The sequence below is a fragment of the Monodelphis domestica genome, chromosome 5 (genome assembly GCF_027887165.1).
Source record: "Monodelphis domestica isolate mMonDom1 chromosome 5, mMonDom1.pri, whole genome shotgun sequence".
Taxonomy (NCBI): Eukaryota; Metazoa; Chordata; class Mammalia; order Didelphimorphia; family Didelphidae; genus Monodelphis; species Monodelphis domestica.
In genome coordinates, this window is record NC_077231.1 from 25,076,533 (window position 1) to 25,096,195 (window position 19,663).

Here is a 19,663-nt window from a genome sequence, read left to right on the forward strand (position 1 = left end):
GCACTTTATTCACTGGCACCGTGCTAGCTAGTTGCCTCTGGTCAGGGTGATTTTTAACCTCATTATGAATAGTCACACCCAGGTAGAGAGGACTCTGAATAAAGTGAAGAGTCCTAGTTGATTCTTTCCTGGACTATCCTTCCATTTGTGAGGCTAAGACTTGGTACCACCCCCCAAAGCTTCCGTCATTTAGCACCCCAAGGCCCAAGAAGCAGTTGCAGCCTTAGTAAGAAATGAAAACAAGCTTTCTCCCTGTCCCACAAAGTGAGCTACAGACCTCAGGAAGACCCTGAAATACGTACCACTTCTCCAGGGCAGCGCATGGCAGGAGGCACCAAATCTTCCAGACACCTGTGAACATTCCTGACCTGTAGGGCTGAAGTTGGTGATCATCCTTTCCCATATCTCCTTTCTAAATTCTTCAAAGAATCCTTGGGAGACCGAAAATTAAGGGGAGTTGATTGAGAATGCAAACTGGAGAGAATGGTGATGGCCTTGGGATGACAGGTTTGGAAGTTTGAACAGACCTTCAAGATCATTTTACTTTCTTATTTCTTCAAGGAAATGACCACATTAGAAAATGCTTCCAAGAGAGAGCCAGACCAGAAGTCAGGAAGACCTGGGTTCAGACTGGACTCAGACACTTCCTAGCTGTGTGACCCTGGGCAAGTTATTTGGCCCCAGTTTTCTAGTCCTTAACAATACTTACTTTTCCCCCTTCCTTCCTTTCTTTCTTTCCTCTTTTCCTTCTTCCTTCCTTCCTTTCTTTCTCTTTCTTTCTTCCTTTCTCCCTTCCTTCCTCCCTCCCTCCCTTCCTTTCCTCCTTTCTTTCTTACCTCTTTTCCTTCTTTCTTTCTTCCTTTCTTTCCCTTTCTTTCTTTCTTCCTTCCTTTCTTTCTTTTCTCTTTTCCTTCTTTCTTTCCCTTCCTTCCTTTCCTCCTTTCTTTCCTCTTTTCCTTCTTCCTTCCTTCCTTTCTTTCTCCCTTTCTCCCTTCCTCCCTCCCTTTCCTCCTTTCTTTCTTACCTCTTTTCCTTCTTTCTTTCTTCCTTTCTTTCCCTTCCTTCCTTCCTTCCTTCCTTCCTTCCTTCCTTCCTTCCTTCCTTCCTTCCTTCCTTCCTTCCTTCCTTCCTTCCTTCCTTCCTTCCTTCCTTCCTTCCTTCCTTCCTTTCTTTCTTTCTTTCTTTCTTTCTTTCTTTCTTTCTTTCTTTCTTTCTTTCTTTCTTTCTTTCTTTCTTTCTTTCTTTCTTTTTCTTTTTCTATAAATAACTCTTGCCTTCTATTTTAGAGCGCTACTAAGTATCCATTCCAAGGCAGAAGAGTAGTGGGGGCTAGGCAATCGGGAGGGAGGGACTGGAATGACTAGGGTGGCCTGTTTGTGTGCGCACTGTAAGTATTCAGAGCTGCTAATGTGACAGGTTATGAGTTGTGTGTACGAGTTTCTGAATGAATGTATCCAGCATGTGAAACTGAATATATGTAAAGCTATAGCTGAAACACAAGGCTGCGAGTGTGGAAGATTCAATGTAGATTTGTTGGCTCAGGGTAGGAGGCACCAAACGCTCCAGACACCTGTGATCATTCCTGCCCTGCTTTCCTGTAACCAACACCTATACAAATGAGCCATCTTCTGCAATAGGCACTGACCTTCCCCCGAAGGCGTTTCTCCTCACCTGCTTCAGGAATCCTGGTCGGGGCTGCTCGGCGGCCTACATGACAACACCAGAGGGGGGGGTGGGGGGTGAGGCGCAGACGTTGGCTCTGTCTCAGGCTGTGGCTTCGGAGCACAACAGCCAGGAAGTGAGACTGACAGACAAACGGAAGGACGGGTGGGGGCCAAGGAGCAAGGGCCCTCCTGGGGCTGGGACTGTGGGCATGGGTCAGGGGGCCAGAGGGAGCTGGTAGCCTGGCCGCCCAGGCCTGGGCATGATGTATGCCCAGAGGCAGCTGGCTGCGGCTGCAGTGAAGGCAGAAGTCAAACGGCATGAGGTGGCCAAGCGGCACCTGAACCTACTCAGAAGGTTGGCAGAGAAGGTGAACGACCCACTGCTCCGGGAAGACATCAAGACGTCCCTGGACAATATTCGAGGTGAGAAGAGACTTAGCGGCCGACCAGAGGGTGTCCGGGGATCTGAGGGGGCAGGGGCCATGCTGCGGTGACTTCTTCACATTTCTCGGGTGAATTAAGTACTTCCTCATCTCTCAACCAGAAAGGGACTCCAGGGGAAGGAGCCCTGTAGGGATGGAGAGGGAGGGTAGGTCAGAAGAAGCCGAACTCTGTGTCTAGCTCCAATAAGAGGTCACCAAAGGCAGTTTTTTGCATGGCAAAACAAGGGCAGTTGCTGCTGACAAGGGTGGGGATGGTGGCCAAGTGGCCCAGTCTCTTACCTAGGGAGAGAGGGGGACAGGAAGACGCTTCTGGGGAGAGGAGGTCTGCAGCATGATCCTTTGATGCCCAGGCTCATGGCCACGATTTGCCTGCTGGAGCCCAGCCTGGGAAACAAATGTATGCGTCCATACGCGGGCCCATTCTTAGACAGGTATATTGGGGCACATGTTAACAGTGGTACACAGAGGCTCTGACTCTCACAGGCACACCAGGCATAGACATACGTGCTCATTGACCTAGAGACCCCCCCAATTTTTGCCTTCTGGCCCCTTTCCTCAATCTTCTCTTGTTCCTGTCTCTCCACCCCTGCTTCCGCTCCACCTCATTAGCTCTATTACAGTAAGAAATGACAACACAGGGAGGAAGTGTTGCCATAACAACACCATCTGCCACATCCTTCTGCCCCTTTGCACCCCCAACCCCTGTGGTATGGGCCTTGAGTGGGGAAAAAGTCTTGAGCAGTGGCAAGTCACCTCCACAAGTCCACACAATGTTCAGCAACAGTTTGCCCCTTTGGGCTCCCGGTTTGGAGTGTCAGAGAGCTAACCCAGAACAGGCCAAGCTTTGACAGAGATGGGGGAGGGCAGGGTGGAGAAGGGGGTAAAGTGGAACCCTCCAATTGACTGCATTGTTTTCTTCCCTCAACTGGCTTCCTGGCATCTTGAGTCGGTGAGGGCTGCCCTTCCAGGGATCCTTTCCCCAAGTGCTTCATTTAAAAAGATTGGGGAAGGAGGAGGAGAATCTGCCTCCGCCATGTCTCCCCACTGTGGGATTGCTTTTCTGATTCTGTCCCTGTCCCTGCTGGAGCCTGGGCAGCCACCCTACTGTTCACGTTTTCCCCACATTACTTTGGCCACAGTGGGTGCATTCTAGAAACAGGCCTTGGGGCTCCCCCCACTTTCTGGTCATGCCCCCCTGCTTGTCAAATACTGGTGTGTCTAGTCAGGATGTTGGGCCTGATAAGGCAGAGGGAGGGTTTTTGAGTGGGTTGTTACGGTAAGAAAGAGGCTCTGCCCAAGAGAAAGAAGGAACGGCACGTCTGCAGAGGCTCCCTTCTCAGAAATTCGTTGGTGACCTCAAGAACCGGGATGTGACAGTCTCTTAGGGACAGTTGTACCTATTATACGGAAGGACAAACTGAGGACCAGGGTGAGGGAAATGGAATGGAGGTAGCAACTCTTCTACCCCCCCACTCCCTACAAAGAGAGACAACCACAGAAAAAGCTCAGGTGTTCAGGCGACCGTGTCCAGGAGAGGGCGACATCTCGGCTTCTCCAAGTCCTTTTGTAAAGATGGGGAGGGGGGGGGGAGGGGGAGGAACCGACCCCTAGGATGAGCGCCAAGGGAAGTCGGGTACACGCTCAGCGCAGAGAACAACCCCCCACCCCCCCAGTCTGGCCCCAGTTTTGTTCCCAACCCAGGACCGGCTCGCCGACTGCTCCTGCCTCCAAGAGCCGCCCACGGCAACTCTTATTTTAGCCCTAGCTGGGGGAGGGGGAGAAAGGGAAGGAAGACAGGGAAAATGTTTGGTTCCTGGGGGTCTGGAGGGACTTTGTCCAGTCCTTGCTCCACCCCAAGGCCAGTGTCTTCCACCTCATTCCGAGGTGCCAGTACAAGAGAGGAACCTCGAGGTTACCCACCTTTATTTACTTTCTAGTAAAGATACGAATCCCCTGATTCAGGGTACGAGATTTCTCGGGCCCCTCTACCTCCCCTCTATTCGTCACCCCTTTCAAAAAAGTCACCAAGCTAAAAAAAATGGGGACTCAGGAGTTCTCAGCTCCCACTCCCTCCGTGAACTGCCATCTGTTGAGGAAGCCTGAAAAACACGCCGGTGTACAGTTCTGCATTATTGGGGAACAGTAGTGAGGTGGGGCTTCTCTCACCCCAACTTTTTCCTCAACAACTCGTTGCTTAGCCTTTCTCCAGAGGCCCCCTTTGGCGCCCCTGCCTTTCACTGATCCCTCTTCCCTCCTTATTCCAACTGTTTCCCGGGTACTTTCGGAGCCTTGGTTGCTATGGCTACAGGATGCATTTTTGTGAGAGTGGAGGGGTATGGAGCCTCAGATTTACACCCTCCTCTCTGCCCGGGAGCCTTTGACTCTGCAGCGTCCCGGTGTCCCCGCTATGTTCCCCCCCCCCTCCCCACCACCTTCTGCCAAACAACTTGGTGCCCGGGTTCAATCTCCTCCGGGGAGATGGGGAACTCGAAATGCCAAGTTCACTCCAGAACAGGCTCGGAATGGGGCGGTCTTAGCCTACCTGGCAGGGGTGAGAGGGAATGGGGAGCCCAGCACAGGAGTGGGTCCTAGGTAGTCGCTGTGGCGAGGGAGGACAGCCGAAGTCCTAACTGGGCTCGAGGTGAGGGTCTCCTAGCAGGGCAACGTCGAGAAGCTTCCGAACTTCTTTCTTCAGAGACCCCCCCCCCGAATTGGCCAAACGCGGGACTTCTCCTCTTTGTGGGTCCTGCTCTTCACCTGACTTCAGGAAACCCTTTCCCCGGGAGAAGGGGAAGAGAGAGGGGCAGTGACTTAGTGGGCTGAAATCCAGTCCGGGATTTGGGAGGGGAATCCAGTCCGGGTCTTGAGAAGGCAATCCAGTTCTGGGTTTCGCGCCGTCCATTTAGACAGCCTGGCTGGTGTGTGTGTATGTGTGTGTGGTGGGGAGGTGGGGGGGAGATTCGGTTGGGAGGGGGGGGCGGCAGGGGGCCGCCTCCTCCTCAGTGTGAGGGGAGCGCCCGGATACATCGCGCATCCGGACCGAGCCGAGTCGCGGTGAACCCCTGCGAACCCCGGGACCCTCGCCTGGACCTCACGCCCCTCCCTCCCTCAGACCCTCCGGCCCTCATCATCCTCCCGCATCCTCCTGCATCCTCCCCCCGCCTTCCCATTACATCTCCATCCTGCATCCTATCCTCCCTGCGCCCCCGCGTATCCTCCGCATTTCCCTCACCCCTTGCATCCCCTTCCTCCGGACCCCACCCCCAGTCCCTCTGCCCTGCTCTCCATCCTCCAGCCTCCTCCTAAAGGCACCCCAACCCGCCAAACCTCCTCGCCCCCGCACTCCATCGCCTCTGTCTCCCCCTTTCCTGGCATTCCTCTGTTTCCCCCACATTGCCTATTTGCCCTGTCTACTCCCTCCTACTCTCCCCAGCCTCCCCCTTCCAGACCCCATCTCTACCCCCCCCCCCGCCCGGGCTGGGGGATGCGAGGTTACGCCCTCGCCTCCTGAGAACCGCACCAAAGGTCCCGGGCCTCGGAAAGGGGTGGGGGTGCCGGGCGGGGGGCATGGAGAGGAGGAGCCCTGTGTGATGGGAGGGGGGCGCTCTTGGAATAGGCGGAGGCGGCGGGGACCTAGGAGCCTGGGCGGGGGTTGATCAAGGGGACCGAGTCCAGCGACAAGCACGCAGAGCTACCCCATGGCCGGGCCCCCCTGAGCCAATTTGGGGGAAGCCCCCTCCCCACCCCAGCCCGGGGGTTTTGGGGCCCCATGAGCCGGGGTGCGGGCGCGCTTCAGCGCCGGACAACGACCTACCTCATCTCGCTGACCCTGGTCAAGCTTGAGTCTGTGCCTCCACCGCCTCCCTCGCCGTCAGGGGCTGGGGCCCCGATAGTCAGGGCACCTGAGGGAGGAGAACCTGGAAGCCCTCGGGGAGCGGATGAGGCCGGCAAGAAGCGGCAGGAACGTCTCTTCCACCGGCAAGATGCGCTGTGGATCAGCACCAGTAGCGCGGGGGCAGGGACCGAGACCCTTTCCCTGTCTCCGGCTCCAGCTAGCCCAGCCTGTCCAGTCTCCCCTGCTCGGGGTCGCCGCCTCTCCCTATGGGCCGCCCCGCCTGTTCCCCCACTCTCCGGGGGGCTGAGCCCCGACCCCAAACCTGGAGGGGCCTCCACTTCCTCTCGGCGCCCACTACTCAGCAGCCCGAGCTGGGGGGGACCGGAGCCGGAGAGTCGAGGTGGGGGATGCGTCCCAGGCTCCTCTTCCCCCCACCCTGGCACCGGCAACCGCCGACTCAAGGTGGCGCCCCCCCCACCTGCCCCCAAGCCTTGCAAGACGGTAACTACGAGTGGGGGCAAAGCTGGAGGGGGAAAGACCGCAGGGAGTCGCCTATCATGGCCGGAAAGCGAGGGCAAGCCGAGGGTCAAGGGGTCAAAAAGCAGTGCTGGGGCAGGAGCCCCAGCCGGAGTTGGGACTGCCGTGGCAGCAGGTACTGCAGCCGGGCAGGGGGCTGGAGCCCGAGGAAAGTTGTCCCCACGAAAAGCCAAGAGTAAGACGCTGGACAACAGTGACTTGCACCCAGGGCCACTAGCTGGCTCTCCTCCTCCTCAAGCGGCCCCAGCAACTCCAGCTGCCTCTCCAGCTTCCTCCACCACCTCCCCTGGGCTTCCCCCAGGGCCCGCACCTCCAATCACCCTGGAACCCCCTGCTCCTGGGCTGAAACGGGGCCGGGAGGGGGGTCGTGCCTCCACCCGGGACCGGAAGATGCTTAAATTCATCAGTGGCATCTTCACCAAGAGTACCGGGGGACCCCCAGGTCCAGGGCCGTCTCCTGGACCCCCAGGCCTCACCTCCAGCAGCGGGTCTCGGGAGCTGCTGGCTGTAGAGCTTCGTGCCTCCCCCAGTGAGTAAGGCCAAGAAAAGTGGAGGGGGGTGGTTGAACCCTGGAGGGCATCACAGCTAGGATCTCAGGGGCAAAGCTTTGCAAGCCTAAAAGACATGGAGATGCACGTTGTTCTACTAACTCTCCAGTGCAACCTGTAAGAGAATCTAGAATGGGAAGATGGGCCTCCTGCTCACTATTTGATGACCAACCAGTATTTGCCCCTGTATGGCCACTCGCTGGGTGTCCTTTCAAGACTAGGGGGCCTGGGAAAGGGAGCTTGATTAAGGGGGAGTGGATAGCCTGTGTGTGGCTATGGGTCCAGCCTGCTGGGAAAATGTGTCCTTGGTCAGGGTGAGAATTAGCAGTCATTTGCAGATTTCCCCAGGAAGCCAGGCATCCCCAATTGCAGTTTTTGCATGGTCCTTAGAACAGAGAAATGAGACCTCGTGTGTTAGCTTGCAACCCCCAAAGGGAATTTGGTGGAAGATAGGGATGGGAGACCTGGGAGAAGGTCTGGGATCTGGCTTCTTCTATGTGCTTGGTGCCAGCAGGCTCCACAGCTAGTTTGCAGGCAGCCACTCGCCTATGCAGGTCCTCCCCAGAGGGGAGCAGGCGAGTGAGATGGCAGGGATTTTGTCTTGTGCTCAAAGTCCTGGAAGCAGAGGGAGGGGCGGAAGGGAAGTGTGTGGGCTGAAACCACTGGATATTTAGCTGCCAAGCTCTGTGGGGAGAGAGCTGGAGGTGGGGGTGGGATGTGCTGGGGGAGCCTAGCTTCCCAATTACCCTCCCCCCTCCTACGCAGAGTCAAGTTCAGATCAGTGGAGGTCCTGACTCAGTGAGTCAGGAGTGCTAGGGAACTGCAGAGAAGTTCATGCCCTGGCTGGATTTGTTGTGTTTTGAGCTTTGACTTTTTTGGACTTGTGCTGCAGGGTAGGGGCGGAGTGGGTCTGTTCCCTCTCCTGGGAGGCTGTCGGGGAGCGGGGGTGGTGGCCCGGAGTTTGGCTCCGGAGCTGTCAGGAGCAGATGGCTTCAGATCCGCTTGCTCCCACTGCAGCTGCTCCACCCTGGGAACGTCCGGGCCTCCAGTGTCAGGCTGTCAGACACCGGGGACCAGGAGGACTGGAACAAGGCAGCAGCAAGGGATCTGAAGGGATGGGGATGGAAGGCACTTCCCAAAGCTCTCTCCCTACAACACCTTGCTGTAGCTCACAACCCGAGAGGAATGAATGAGGCTCCCCCTTCCCCCAGACCTTCCCTTCCCCGATTTGCTGTTGAGGTTCTGACCTGGCCAAACCCTTAAGTAATGAGAAAGAGGGTGAATTTTTAAAGGGCCTTGGGTCTTCCAGTTAAGTTTGGGGAGCCTGGCAGGCACCTGTGCATGTGACCTTGAAAGGAGGAGAGATTTTCTTCATCCTTCTCACCACCTTAGCAAGCCTCAGTTTCCCTTCTCTAGGAAATGGAGGTTGAGAAGTTCTTCCTTTCCTCCTTGGCTTCCATCTTCTCCTCAGTCAGTCCCTGCACCTAACCTCAGCCTCTGTCTGCCCTTGGAATCCACCCCACCTCCTCACATCGTAAATCTCCTGGAGTCTCTTGGTCTTCCTCTTAGAGAAGGGCCTCTCCTGTCCTTAGCAGGCAGCAGTTCTCCTGGGCTGGGATATGGGGAGACACACAGTTGGGGATGTGCTTTAAGGGAGATGCCAATGTGAAGTATTTTTGTCTCTCTGGTTCTGTTGCTAAGCAACCGCTGAGCGGCAGCAACAGCTGTGGGGAAAGCAAGCTTGATGGGGGCGGAGTGTGGACCACTGTCTTAGCATCTTATTCCCTAGCTTTTTCAACTCCAGGGAAGTGACCCACCTTGGGGGGGGGGAGGCATAAGGAGGGGGGTGAGGAGTCAGAAAGGTATAGGAGCTTGCCTGTATTTGGATTCGTGTTGCAAAATGCTATTTCTTTCATTTCCATGTGGGCTGTCTCCATTGGGTCTGGAAGGCCAGCTCTAAAGCTCTTCTGCTCTCTCCTCTTTCAGAAGCTGTGGTCAATAGCCAGGAATGGACATTGAGCCGATCCATCCCTGAACTGCGTTTGGTATGTGAGCCAGTCTCTTGGAGTGTGGGAAAGTCCCTTCCAAGTTCTACTCTCCCTATGTCCCACTGTATTCTCAGGCAGTCTCTTTCCTTTCTTTCTAGGAAGATGAGAAATGGTGGGCTCTGATTCTTCTGATTCTCTCCCTTCACAGACCCATATTATCGTTCTATTTCACCCCATGCTTTTATTCTGCCTGGCAGGATCCATCCAGTCCCTCTCCCTGCTCTCCCTATGCTTCTCTCCTCCTCATTTTAGGATCTCCTCTAGACCAATTCAGAACTTGAAATAATATTCTAATGGATTCCAGGGTGGTTATCTCACTCTCTGTCCCTTTGAAAGAATAAGAGACTCCATTTGGTTGGTATTTCTTTATGTGATGTCCACTTTGATCCTTAGATCATTTTCTGACTTTTGGAAGAGATCTAATTTAACATATATCTGAATAGGGGTCCTAACTACAGCCCTCTTACTATAAAATCATACCATATTATAGTTAGAAGGGAGCTTAGACCTAACCTAGTCCAATAACCTAATTCTTCAGATAAAGAAACTGAGGTCCAGAGAGATAGAGTAATTTGCCCAAGGTTACATAGCTAGGAAATGGCAAATCCAAGGACTCACACTCAGGCCTTTTGACTCCAAGTGCAATGGTCCTTCCATTCTACCTGTTGCTCTCTTAGTTTTCCCTATGCCCTCTCTCTTATTCAATCTCTACTTTATTCCTCCTTGGATGATTGGCCACCACAAGTCATTTCAGATTCAATGTGGATGATCATCTATCAGCATTTCAGATCCCAAAACCATGTTCTTTTTTTAAAACCTTAATTTCTTTCTGTGTATTATTTTAAGGCAGAAAAGTGGTAAGGGCTAGACACTGGAAATTAAATGACTTACCTAGGATCACACAGCTAGGAAGTGTCTGAGGCCATATTTGAACCCAGGACTTTCCATCTCTAAGTCTGACTCTTTATCCACTGAGCCACCCAGCTGCCTCCCCAAAACCATGTTCTTAATTCCCTTGATCTTCGTTCCACTTGTGACTCTAGATCACTCCTTTGTCCACAGGGAGTACTGGGTGATGCCCGGAGTGGGAAGTCATCGCTCATTCACAGATTCCTGACTGGTTCCTACCAAGTGCTAGAGAAGACAGAGAGTGAGTTCTCTAGAATGAAAGGGGTTTGGGTGGGGGAAGAGTCAAGAAATCATTGAATCACGGACCAAACTATGGGACCTTCCTCAGTATCTTGATAACCAAAGTAGATACAATGTATGTGTGTGGTACAACTCTTATGTTCTCCTAATCATCTTGGACAGGTGAGCAGCATAAGAAGGAGATGCTGGTGGATGGACAGAGTCATTTGTTGCTGATCCGAGAGGAAGCAGGGATGCCAGATGCCAAGGTGGATAGGGAGGGTAAAGGCAGAGAGGAGACTGGGTAGACAGACTTCTGGGGAAGCAAAGTTATGTGGGGGCCATCTTTTTCTTACTCCAGCCCTTCCTGTTTCTCACAGTTGGTAGTCTTTTTTTAAGCCCTTACCTTCCATCTTAGATTCAATACAAAAAAAGTATATTGGTTCCCAGGCAGAAGAGCAGAAAGGGCAATGAGGTTAAGTGACTTGCCTAGGGCCACACAGGTAGGAAGTACCTGAGACCAGATTTGAACCCAGGACCTCCTGTTTCTGGATCTGGCTCTCAATTCACTGAGCCATCTTGCTGCTCCCACTTGGTAGAGTCATTGGGGTTATAAGGAAGGACTCCTCTTTCTCCCTGAGCCCTCATTTATCTTTCCTCATCTAGTTCTCAGGCTGGGCAGATGCTGTCATTTTTGTCTTCAGCCTGGAGGATGAGAATAGTTTCCAGGCTGTGAGCCGTCTCCATGTGCAGCTGAACACTCTTCGAGGGGAGAGCAGAGGGGGTCTGGCCCTAGCACTGGTGGGGACACAAGGTAAGGAGATACTGGGAAATGGGCAGATCTGCAGGGGAGGAACAGAGGAGTCCCGAGGGAGATGTGTGACAGAAGGGGAAGCTTAGGAGAAATGTGATAGATGTCTTCAAGTATCTAAAGAGCTGTCGTGGAGAAGAGGTAGGTATTAGACTTGTTCTCACTAAAGGATAGAAGCAGAAGCAATGGCAGCATTTAGCGCAATAGAAAGAAAAACTTCCTAACATTTAGAGCCATCCAAACATGGCATGAGCTGCCCCAGAAGACAGTGGCTGCCTCATCACTAAAGACAAAGGCTGGAGGACCACTCGTTGGGAACACTGGAGAGCAGATTTCTGTTTAAGTGCAGGTGGGACTAGACAACCGACTGACTGAAGGTCCTTTCCAGCTCCCAGACTTGGTGATTCTGTGAAAAAGAGAGCTGGAGCAGGATATGACAATGGTGGCATCACCTTTCTCTGAACAAGTTCCCCATTCCAATTCCCCAGCCTTTAGGAGACAGAAAACAGGAAAGGCATAGGGAAACTGGGTGAGGATGTATTTTTTTGACTCATATACCTTCCTCTCCATACCAGACAGGATCAGTGCTTCCTCCCCCCGGGTTGTGGGAGACGCTCGTGCCCGAGCTCTATGTGGGGAAATGAAGCGCTGCAGCTACTATGAGACCTGTGCCACCTATGGGCTCAATGTGGACAGGGTCTTCCAAGAAGGTGAGAGTGATGCTTGGGTTCCTTGGGAGGAGGGGGTGGGACCAGTGCATGGGTAAGATTCTTGAAGAGGGGTATGGAAAGAGTGAATGAGTTTGAGGCAGCACAGTGGATAGAGCACCAAGGCTGGAGTCAGAAGGATCTGGGTTCAAATCTGATATCAAACACTGCTCAGCAATATGACCCTGGACAAGTCACCTAACCTCCTTTGCTTCTCTGTCTTAGAACTTTTACTAGGTCAGAAAGCAAAGACTTTGAAAACAGAGTGAATAAGTGAGTGAAGATGAAAAAAGGAGGTTAAAGGGAATGAAAAAGACTAATAAAGGGTCTAGTTTACTTGAGAAGGGCAAAGGGGGCTTGGGGAAGTTGTTGCCCAGGCACAGGAATAGAGGTTGGTGATGGAGCTTTGGGACATCAGTATGGGGGTTTTCCAGGTCCAAGGGGTGTGTGTGTGTGTGTGTGTGTGTGTGTGTGTGTGTGTGTGTGTGTGTGTGTGTTCATGATCTAGAGGGCATGCCTAAGAATGTGAGGAGGCACTGTGGATAAGGGAGAGGACATGTCAGGCCCTCTTATGCTTCCCCCTACCTCCTACAGTGGCCCAGAAGGTTGTGACCTTGAGAAAACAGCAGCAGCTGCTGGCTGCCTGCAAGTCCCTGCCCAGCTCCCCCAGCCACTCTGCTGCCTCCACCCCTGTGGCTGGGCAGGTGAGAGGGGGCGGTTGGGGGAAGAGAGGGGGGGGACAGCAGGGAGGCTATGAGATACTGGGTTGGATTTAAGGAGAGAGATGCAGGAGCTCAAGGAAGAGGGAGAGACGGGAGAAGAGTGAGGACGGGGTGGAGGAAATGCTCCTGGTCCCCCAGGGCAAATTCCCAGAGTCGGTGGTTTCTAGCCTCTGGGGATCTATCTGGGCTTGAGGAAATAGCCCAGACTCTCCCTTGACTCAAATATCTTCTCCCAGGCCAGTAATGGGGGACACACCAGTGACTACTCATCATCTCTTCCTTCCTCACCCAATGTTGGTCACCGGGAGCTTCGGGCTGAGGCAGCTGCTGTGGCTGGACTGAGCACGCCAGGGTCTTTGCACCGAGCAGCCAAACGGCGGACGAGTCTCTTCGCGGTAGTGATCTCCGCCCCCTAGCTACCTTAGCGGCACCCTTCCCCTTTGGCCTCCAGTCCTTCTGACTTTGCTTCCTCGGTTCACTCGCCCTTTCTGTCCCTACTTCCTCTCCCTTCTTGATCTCGGCCACTTTGGCTCTAAGCTTCTCTGTCTAACGAGAGCAACCCATTCCAGAATCGCAGGGGCAGCGACTCGGAGAAGCGGAGCCTGGACAGCCGAGGGGAGGCCGCAGGAAGCGGCAGGGCCATCCCGATCAAGCAGGTGGGTAGATCAGGACGGATCCTGGGGCTATTGGAGGGGGAGGAACCCCTTCCCCACGATGAGCTGCTCTTTGATTTTTCCTCCTGCCCATTTGCGCCCCTCCCCAGAGTTTCCTGTTGAAACGGAGTGGGAATTCCCTGAACAAGGAGTGGAAAAAGAAATACGTGACATTATCAAGCAACGGTTTTCTACTCTATCACCCCAGCATTAATGTGAGTGTGTGTGTGTGTGTGTGTCCCATTGTCCCTTCCCTCCCCCCACCCCAAGCTCTGCAGTGATGGACCCCACAGACCCTAAGAACCACCTGGATAATTTCAGCCAACTATTGGCTGCCTCTTGATAGGCAGTCATCCATCCCCAGACACTGATCTTCCTTTGCCCCTGCCCATCCCCAACCAATTGTCACTGTGTATTAAAGAAGAGGTGTGTGTGCTTAGGACTAGGGACTTGGACTTCGAGACCCCTTTCTGACAGGAACACTTGGGGGAGTTGTTTCCTCTCTTCATAAAAGGGGATGCTGGGAGTGTCTGGCCTTCATTTATTTTGGGGGAGAATGGCATGAGTTAGTGTATATTAAAATGACTTCAGCCTTTGGGGAGCTTGTTGGATATCAAAGGATTGTTTTTTAGATGCTTTCTAGGACCTCCCAACTTGACAGGGAGTCAGACATTTCCTCCTACCCCGATCCCTGTGGGAATCCTTCTGCCTTTCAGGATTACATCCATAGCACCCATGGAAAGGAGATGGATCTGCTTCGAACAACAGTAAAAGTACCAGGAAAGAGACCTCCTCGGGCCATTTCAGCCTTTGGGCCCTCAGCCAGCATCAATGGGCTTGTCAAGGATATGAGCACTGTCCAGATGGCTGAAGGCACTGGTGAGGGGGCAGGGAAGGAGAAAGTGGAGAGAAGGGGCAATGGGTACTCATCAGAGCTGGTCAATGGGGAGTTGAGGTAGGGGAGGGCTGAGGAGAGGAAGCAGGGAAAGCAGGAGACCGAGAGAACAGAAGGATGAAGAAATCATCTAAAGATTGCTGCTTCTTCCCTCCCATCTCCTCCCCTTATCAGACATCCCCACTCCTACCCCTACTCCCAGTCCCAGTTCCCTGCAGCTACCCCAGGACCAGACATCCAAGCACCTATTGAAGCCAGACCGAAACCTGGCCCGAGCCCTCAGTACCGGTCAGTCTTAACTGCTCATTTCTTAGCCAAAATGAGGGTGGGGGTGGAAGATGGGTTGGTGGAACATTCTTGAGGGGAGGAAGATAGATGAAATAGAGCTGAATCTCTGAAGAAAAGAAGAGATGGGGGGAGGGGAGCCCCCTGGGGGAAAAGGGTTTTGTTTTTTTTTTAAATCATGAGAGGGCAAAGCTGACTCAAGGGAAACTGAGTTAATTATGCATCCTCCCAAAGACTGTACACCATCTGGAGACTTGAGCCCCCTGAGCAGGGAACCCCCACCTTCTCCCATGGTAAAGAAACAGAGACGGAAAAAGTTGACCACACCATCAAAGACAGAAGGCTCTGCTGGGCAGGCTGAAGGTGAGGCCATGACAAGTCAACCCTATTTTTTATCCCCATCTGCAACCTGGAGAGGAAGTCCTAGGGTTATCAGAAAAAAGATCCAACCTGTATTCTTTGGCACATTTTTTGTATTGACTGTGAACATTCTAATTAAAAGAAAAACGGGCATCCCTCAGTCCCTGCCCCTCTCCTTAGTGAATCCCCAGCTCCTGCCCCCCTCTCTCCAAATGGCCCCATCTTTCTCTCCCAGTCCTCTAACCTCAGTCCCTCTCTTCCCAAAGCTCACTCAGATCTGAGCCCTTCCTTCCTGCTCCCCTTACTTAGTATCTGCTCCTCTCAACCCATCACTTCATACTCCACCCCATCCCTTGCTCACAGACCCTGTAGCTCAGGGCCTGGATTCCAGATCTCCCTACTTTCACTGTTCTGCTTCTGCTCCACCCCACTCTGGGGCCACTGACCCTTAGTTCTGCTTTCTCTCCCTATCTGTCTGTCTCTATTTCCCCCAATGCCTTTGTTACTCTCTTCTCTCCTTCCTTTTTCTCTTCTCCTACTCTTTGCTATGCCTGTTCTCTCTGGTGGTCTGTGCATCTTCTTCTCTGTCTCTGTCCTCCTGTCTCTCTGTGTCTGTCTGTTTCTCTCACACACACACTTTCTCTGTCTCTCCCCCCATTCTCTCCCCTGTCTCTTCACTCTTCATCATCTGTTCCCTTTTCTCTGTCTCTATCTCTTCTATCTCTATTTCTCTTGTCTGTCTCCTTTGCTTCGGGAAACCAGCCAAGCGCAAAATGTGGAAACTAAAATCCTTTGGTAGTTTAAGAAATATTTATAAAGCAGGTAACAAAGCGGGGAAATTGGGAAGGGCACTCAGCTGGGGTGCAGGGGTTGGGGTGCACCTGCTTCCCCTGCATGTGTGTGGGCTTCCTGCTCCTCCCTTTTTCTTCCCCTCTCCCATATCACTCCCACCCCACCCTGCAGGGGCCCTGGGATGGCCTTCTGGGGAGGTGGGGAGAAGGGCTCTGGGAAGAATGATGTGTTTGAGTTCCATCATCCTATGTACCTCCTATCCCCTTCAGAGGAGAACTTTGAGTTCCTGATTGTATCAAGTACTGGACAGACCTGGCACTTTGAAGCCTCGAGCTTCGAAGAGCGAGACTCCTGGGTCCAGGCCATAGAAAGCCAGATCTTGGCCAGTCTGCAGTGCTGCGAAAGCAGCAAGGTCAAGGTGAGGGCTGGAAGGATAAGGTCAAGGATATGAATCACTGTCCTGGGGAAGGGACTTTAGTGGGGGGGGAGGGGAAGGGGGTTTGAGGAAAGAGCTTTGGATCTGTAGTCCATTGGATCCAGGCTCCAATTCGTGCTCTTGCCTCTTAGAACTATGAAGCCTTGGATGGCACTCACAGCTCCCATAACCTCAGTTTCCTTTTCTGTAAATCCATGAGGCTAGACTAAATGCCCTCTGGGGTCCCTCCCAGCTCTGAATATGTATCAAGGCTCTGGCACCGCCCTTCCAGCCCCATGGTTACCAGGATGGCCTTCAAGGACCGTTGCTAACCTCTGGTCTCCTTTTCCCCTAGCTCCGTACTGACAGCCAGAGTGAGGCTGTGGCCATCCAGGCGATTAGGAACGGGAAGGGCAACTCGCTGTGTGTGGACTGCGGAGCCCCCAGTGAGTGAGGACGGAATAGACAGAAGAGGAGTGGTGGTGATGGTGGCGGATAGGTTAGGGCCCTTGGCGGAGGCCGGGGAGGGGGGTTTATGAAGGGCGACAAAGGGGCCTTGAAGAGGAATGGGCTCAGTGTTCGGGAAGAGAAGGGAGGGGAAAGAGACTCTCTTGGCTAGAGAAAAGGGGCCGGGGTCCAGAGGGGTGGGGGAAGGGTATGTGCCCAACTTTGTAAAAGTAACCCCTCCCGGCTGGCCTACCTTCAGATCCCACCTGGGCAAGTCTGAACCTGGGCGCGTTAATCTGCATCGAATGCTCTGGAATCCACCGAAACCTGGGCACTCACCTGTCTCGGGTACGATCCCTGGATTTGGACGACTGGCCGCGGGAGCTGACCCTGGTGCTGACGGCTATTGGCAACGAGACGGCCAACCTCATATGGGAGAGCGACACTCGAGGTCGAGCCAAGCCCACGCGTGAATCCTCCAGGTGCGAGGAGGCGGGGAGAAGGGAGGGAGTAGTTTGCTAAAGGGGAAGGCGATCTCTGAAGAAGGAGGGGGCCCTCTAACCCCAGCACCCCGTTTTCACGTGTCCTCAGGGAGGAGCGAGAGTCGTGGATCCGGGCCAAATATGAACAACTGCTATTCCTGGCCCCACTGGGAGGTCCCGATGAGCCCCTGGGCCGCCGCCTCTGGGCCGCAGTGCAGGCTCAGGACGTTTCTGGGGTGCTACTGCTCCTGGCCCATGCGCGGCACGGGCCGTTGGACAGCGATGTGGGGGACCCACAGCTCCGTTCCCCGCTCCATCTCGCAGCCGAGCTCGCCCATGTGGTCATCACACAGCTGCTAGTCTGGGTACGTGAAGGAGGAAGGTCAAAGGAGACCGCCGGGGCCGAGCGGCCCCAAGGGCAGACGTGCGAACCCCCCATAGCATTCCAGTCTGGCTCTGCTTGGTCGCCTTAGAACTAGAATCAGGGCTGAGGGGGAGCGAGATCTGCGGGAGGCCAGGCTGCAGTGAGGGAGAAGGACCTCGCCGAGGAATCCTGTGGAACGTAGCTGCCTCACTGCTACACTCCGCAAGGCTTCTCTCTCATTGGGGAGGGGAGTGGGGTTACTCGGGCTCCCTTCTTCCGGGACCACGGAAGGAACGCTCACTCGGTCTCCTCTTCTTCCCAGTACGGCGCCGACGTATCTGCTCGGGACGCTCAGGGCCGCACCGCCTTGTTCTACGCTAGGCGAGCGGGAAGCCAGCTCTGTGCGGACATCCTACTGCAGCATGGCTGCCCGGGGGAAGGAGGCAGCGGGGCCACCACTCCCAGTCCCCGCCGGAGAAGCAGCGCAGCGAGCGTGGGCCGAGCTGATGCTCCCGTCGCGCTGGTATAGCGGCACCACGCGGACAGACACCCCCGCCCTCACTCCCTTCCAACCTGCCCCAGCATCTGTGCTCCCGGAAGGGACCCCACCAGCCCCCAGGCACCCCCACGCCAGCGCCACAAGCCACCAGGCACGGGCACCCTCCTTGTGGACTGTTGGACACAGACTCCCTTCTCCTCCTCCTCTTCCTCTTCTTCCTCCTTCTCCTCCTCCTCCTCCTCCTCCTCCTCCACGGGCACGTTCCCCACCATGCACACACGGCGGACACTGAACCCTCACTCCCGACGGCACCATCTCTCTCCCTTACCTGCTTCCTCCCAACCTTCCGCTCTCCAACGGACACAGACTCCCGCACTCTCCCCAGACGAGGCATGGAGACCCTTTCGTGCGCACTCACCGCCCCAGTTCCCCAGTCGGACCCCCACCCACCCACCCAATTTTTCTCTCTCCACCTCGGGAACTCTCCCTTCCACATTCCTGCAAGCGTTTGGGAAGGGAGCTTGACCTACTTAACGCGGGGTTCTTGGACCTACCCTCTGCTGGCTCCTGGGAAACGCGGAAAAAAAGAAGTTTGCCCTTCAGATCCAGGATGACTCGCGCTTCCTCCCCGCCCCCATTCGTTGGACAGTTCGGCCCCCAGAGCCCAATGCCCAGGCTGGCTCCTGGGGACAGGGGAAGGTATCAAGGTGTTGGAGAGGCGGCGGGGCGGAGGGCAGTTCTGGGGATGGAAGGTTTGTTCATGGGCCCCTCTCACTCCCTCCACACCTGATTTCACTGCCCAACAACAGGGGAAGTGGGCAGCGAGGGGCAGGACCCCAGCTACCCATGGGGGTGGGGATCCCAACCCTTTCCGTGAAAGGGACCAATGGGGGGGACGCTACAATAAAGACCCCTCCCTGCACACCCACAGCCACAAGCACATCCACCCACGGATGGACTGGGGCTGGAGAGCCAGAGACCTGGCTTCCTCTCTCCACGATACCTAGAGAGGGGTGATGAATGAGATGGGGGCTCTCGGAACTGGGGAGGAAATTGTAATTTATTGCTTTGTGCCCCCTTGGGAGGGGGGGCTGGGTTGGGGGGAGGGCTGGGATGTGGGGAGGGGGGTGGGCTAGGGGAAGCCTGGGGGGTGGGGGGGTGCTCTTGGGTTGTGAGTGTCTGTGACTGTGACTGCCTAACTGTGACTGTCCAGAGCCCGTGGTGTCCTGGGCCAAAGGATACCCCAACCACGGGACTCCCTTCTCCCCCAAGTTTCACCCTCCCCTCCCTCTTGCAGGAGAAGCTCTAGATCCAGCCTCCCGCCCCTTCCCCCACCAGACTCCCTGAAACTTTCCAGCCAGGTAAAGAAGTTAACCCGGCTGGGATAGGTCCCTATTGGCCTGCCACCCCTTCCTCAAGCAGGTTGGGACTCCCCTGCCCCCCCCCCAATCCCCTTATTCACCATAGCCCCAGGGCCAGTTGGTGTCAGTGTTTTGGGTTTTTTGTTCTGTTTGTTTGCTTTGATTCCTTTTGTTTTGGTTTTGTTTTTGCTAAAATATTTTGGAGAGGAGTAGTGTGTTTGGGGAGAGGGTGGAAGAAAGGGGCAGTGGGTAATGCTCCCCCACCATTTGCCTCCCCTGAATCAGGTGGTATGAGTCTTCTTCAAACAATTAAAAAGGCAGTGATTTTGACTGGGGGAGTGTAGCTCTGGTCTGTCTAAGGGCTAAGGGCATAGGATCTGAAAGATGGAGAGGCTTCAGGGATCATCTGGACCAATCCAAACAGGAGCAGGAATGCTCAGCCCAGAGAAGGACAGGAACAGCCATTTAGAGTGCTAGTTTTCAAAACCATAGTCTCACATTTTCATGACATTTTGCATTTACCAAGTCCCTTCACACCTATGATCTCCTTTGATCCTCGAAGTGAAGAAGATAAAAAGAAAGTCAGTATGATTAACCCCATTTCGCAGAGGAGAAAGCTGAGGGTTAGAGATGAAAAGACTAGTCTGTAGCTGGGCAGGAATTGAAA

General features: G+C 54.3%; 1 protein-coding gene across 4 annotated transcripts; it reads left to right on the forward strand.

The window, feature by feature from the left end:
- Positions 1-1,805: 1,805 nt before the first annotated feature.
- Positions 1,806-19,326, forward strand: AGAP2 (ArfGAP with GTPase domain, ankyrin repeat and PH domain 2). 4 transcript variants are annotated; one of them, XM_056797717.1, is made up of 19 exons: positions 1,807-2,087; positions 9,014-9,072; positions 10,138-10,225; positions 10,387-10,472; positions 10,870-11,017; positions 11,590-11,724; positions 12,316-12,425; positions 12,680-12,838; positions 13,013-13,099; positions 13,207-13,311; positions 13,813-13,975; positions 14,166-14,279; positions 14,511-14,639; positions 15,399-15,458; positions 15,698-15,846; positions 16,199-16,289; positions 16,550-16,772; positions 16,882-17,137; positions 17,459-19,326. In XM_056797717.1, the coding sequence occupies exons 1-19, from the start codon at positions 1,925-1,927 to the stop codon at positions 17,663-17,665; spliced, it is 2,532 nt and encodes an 843-aa protein (XP_056653695.1). In that variant the 5' UTR covers positions 1,807-1,924; the 3' UTR covers positions 17,666-19,326. The 4 variants fall into 4 exon arrangements, with proteins under 4 accessions (XP_056653696.1, XP_056653695.1, XP_056653693.1 ...); XM_056797715.1 differs by lacking the exon at positions 1,807-2,087 and adding an exon at positions 5,004-7,008; XM_056797718.1 differs by lacking the exon at positions 15,399-15,458 and having other exon boundaries at positions 1,806-2,087.
- Positions 19,327-19,663: the final 337 nt, after the last annotated feature.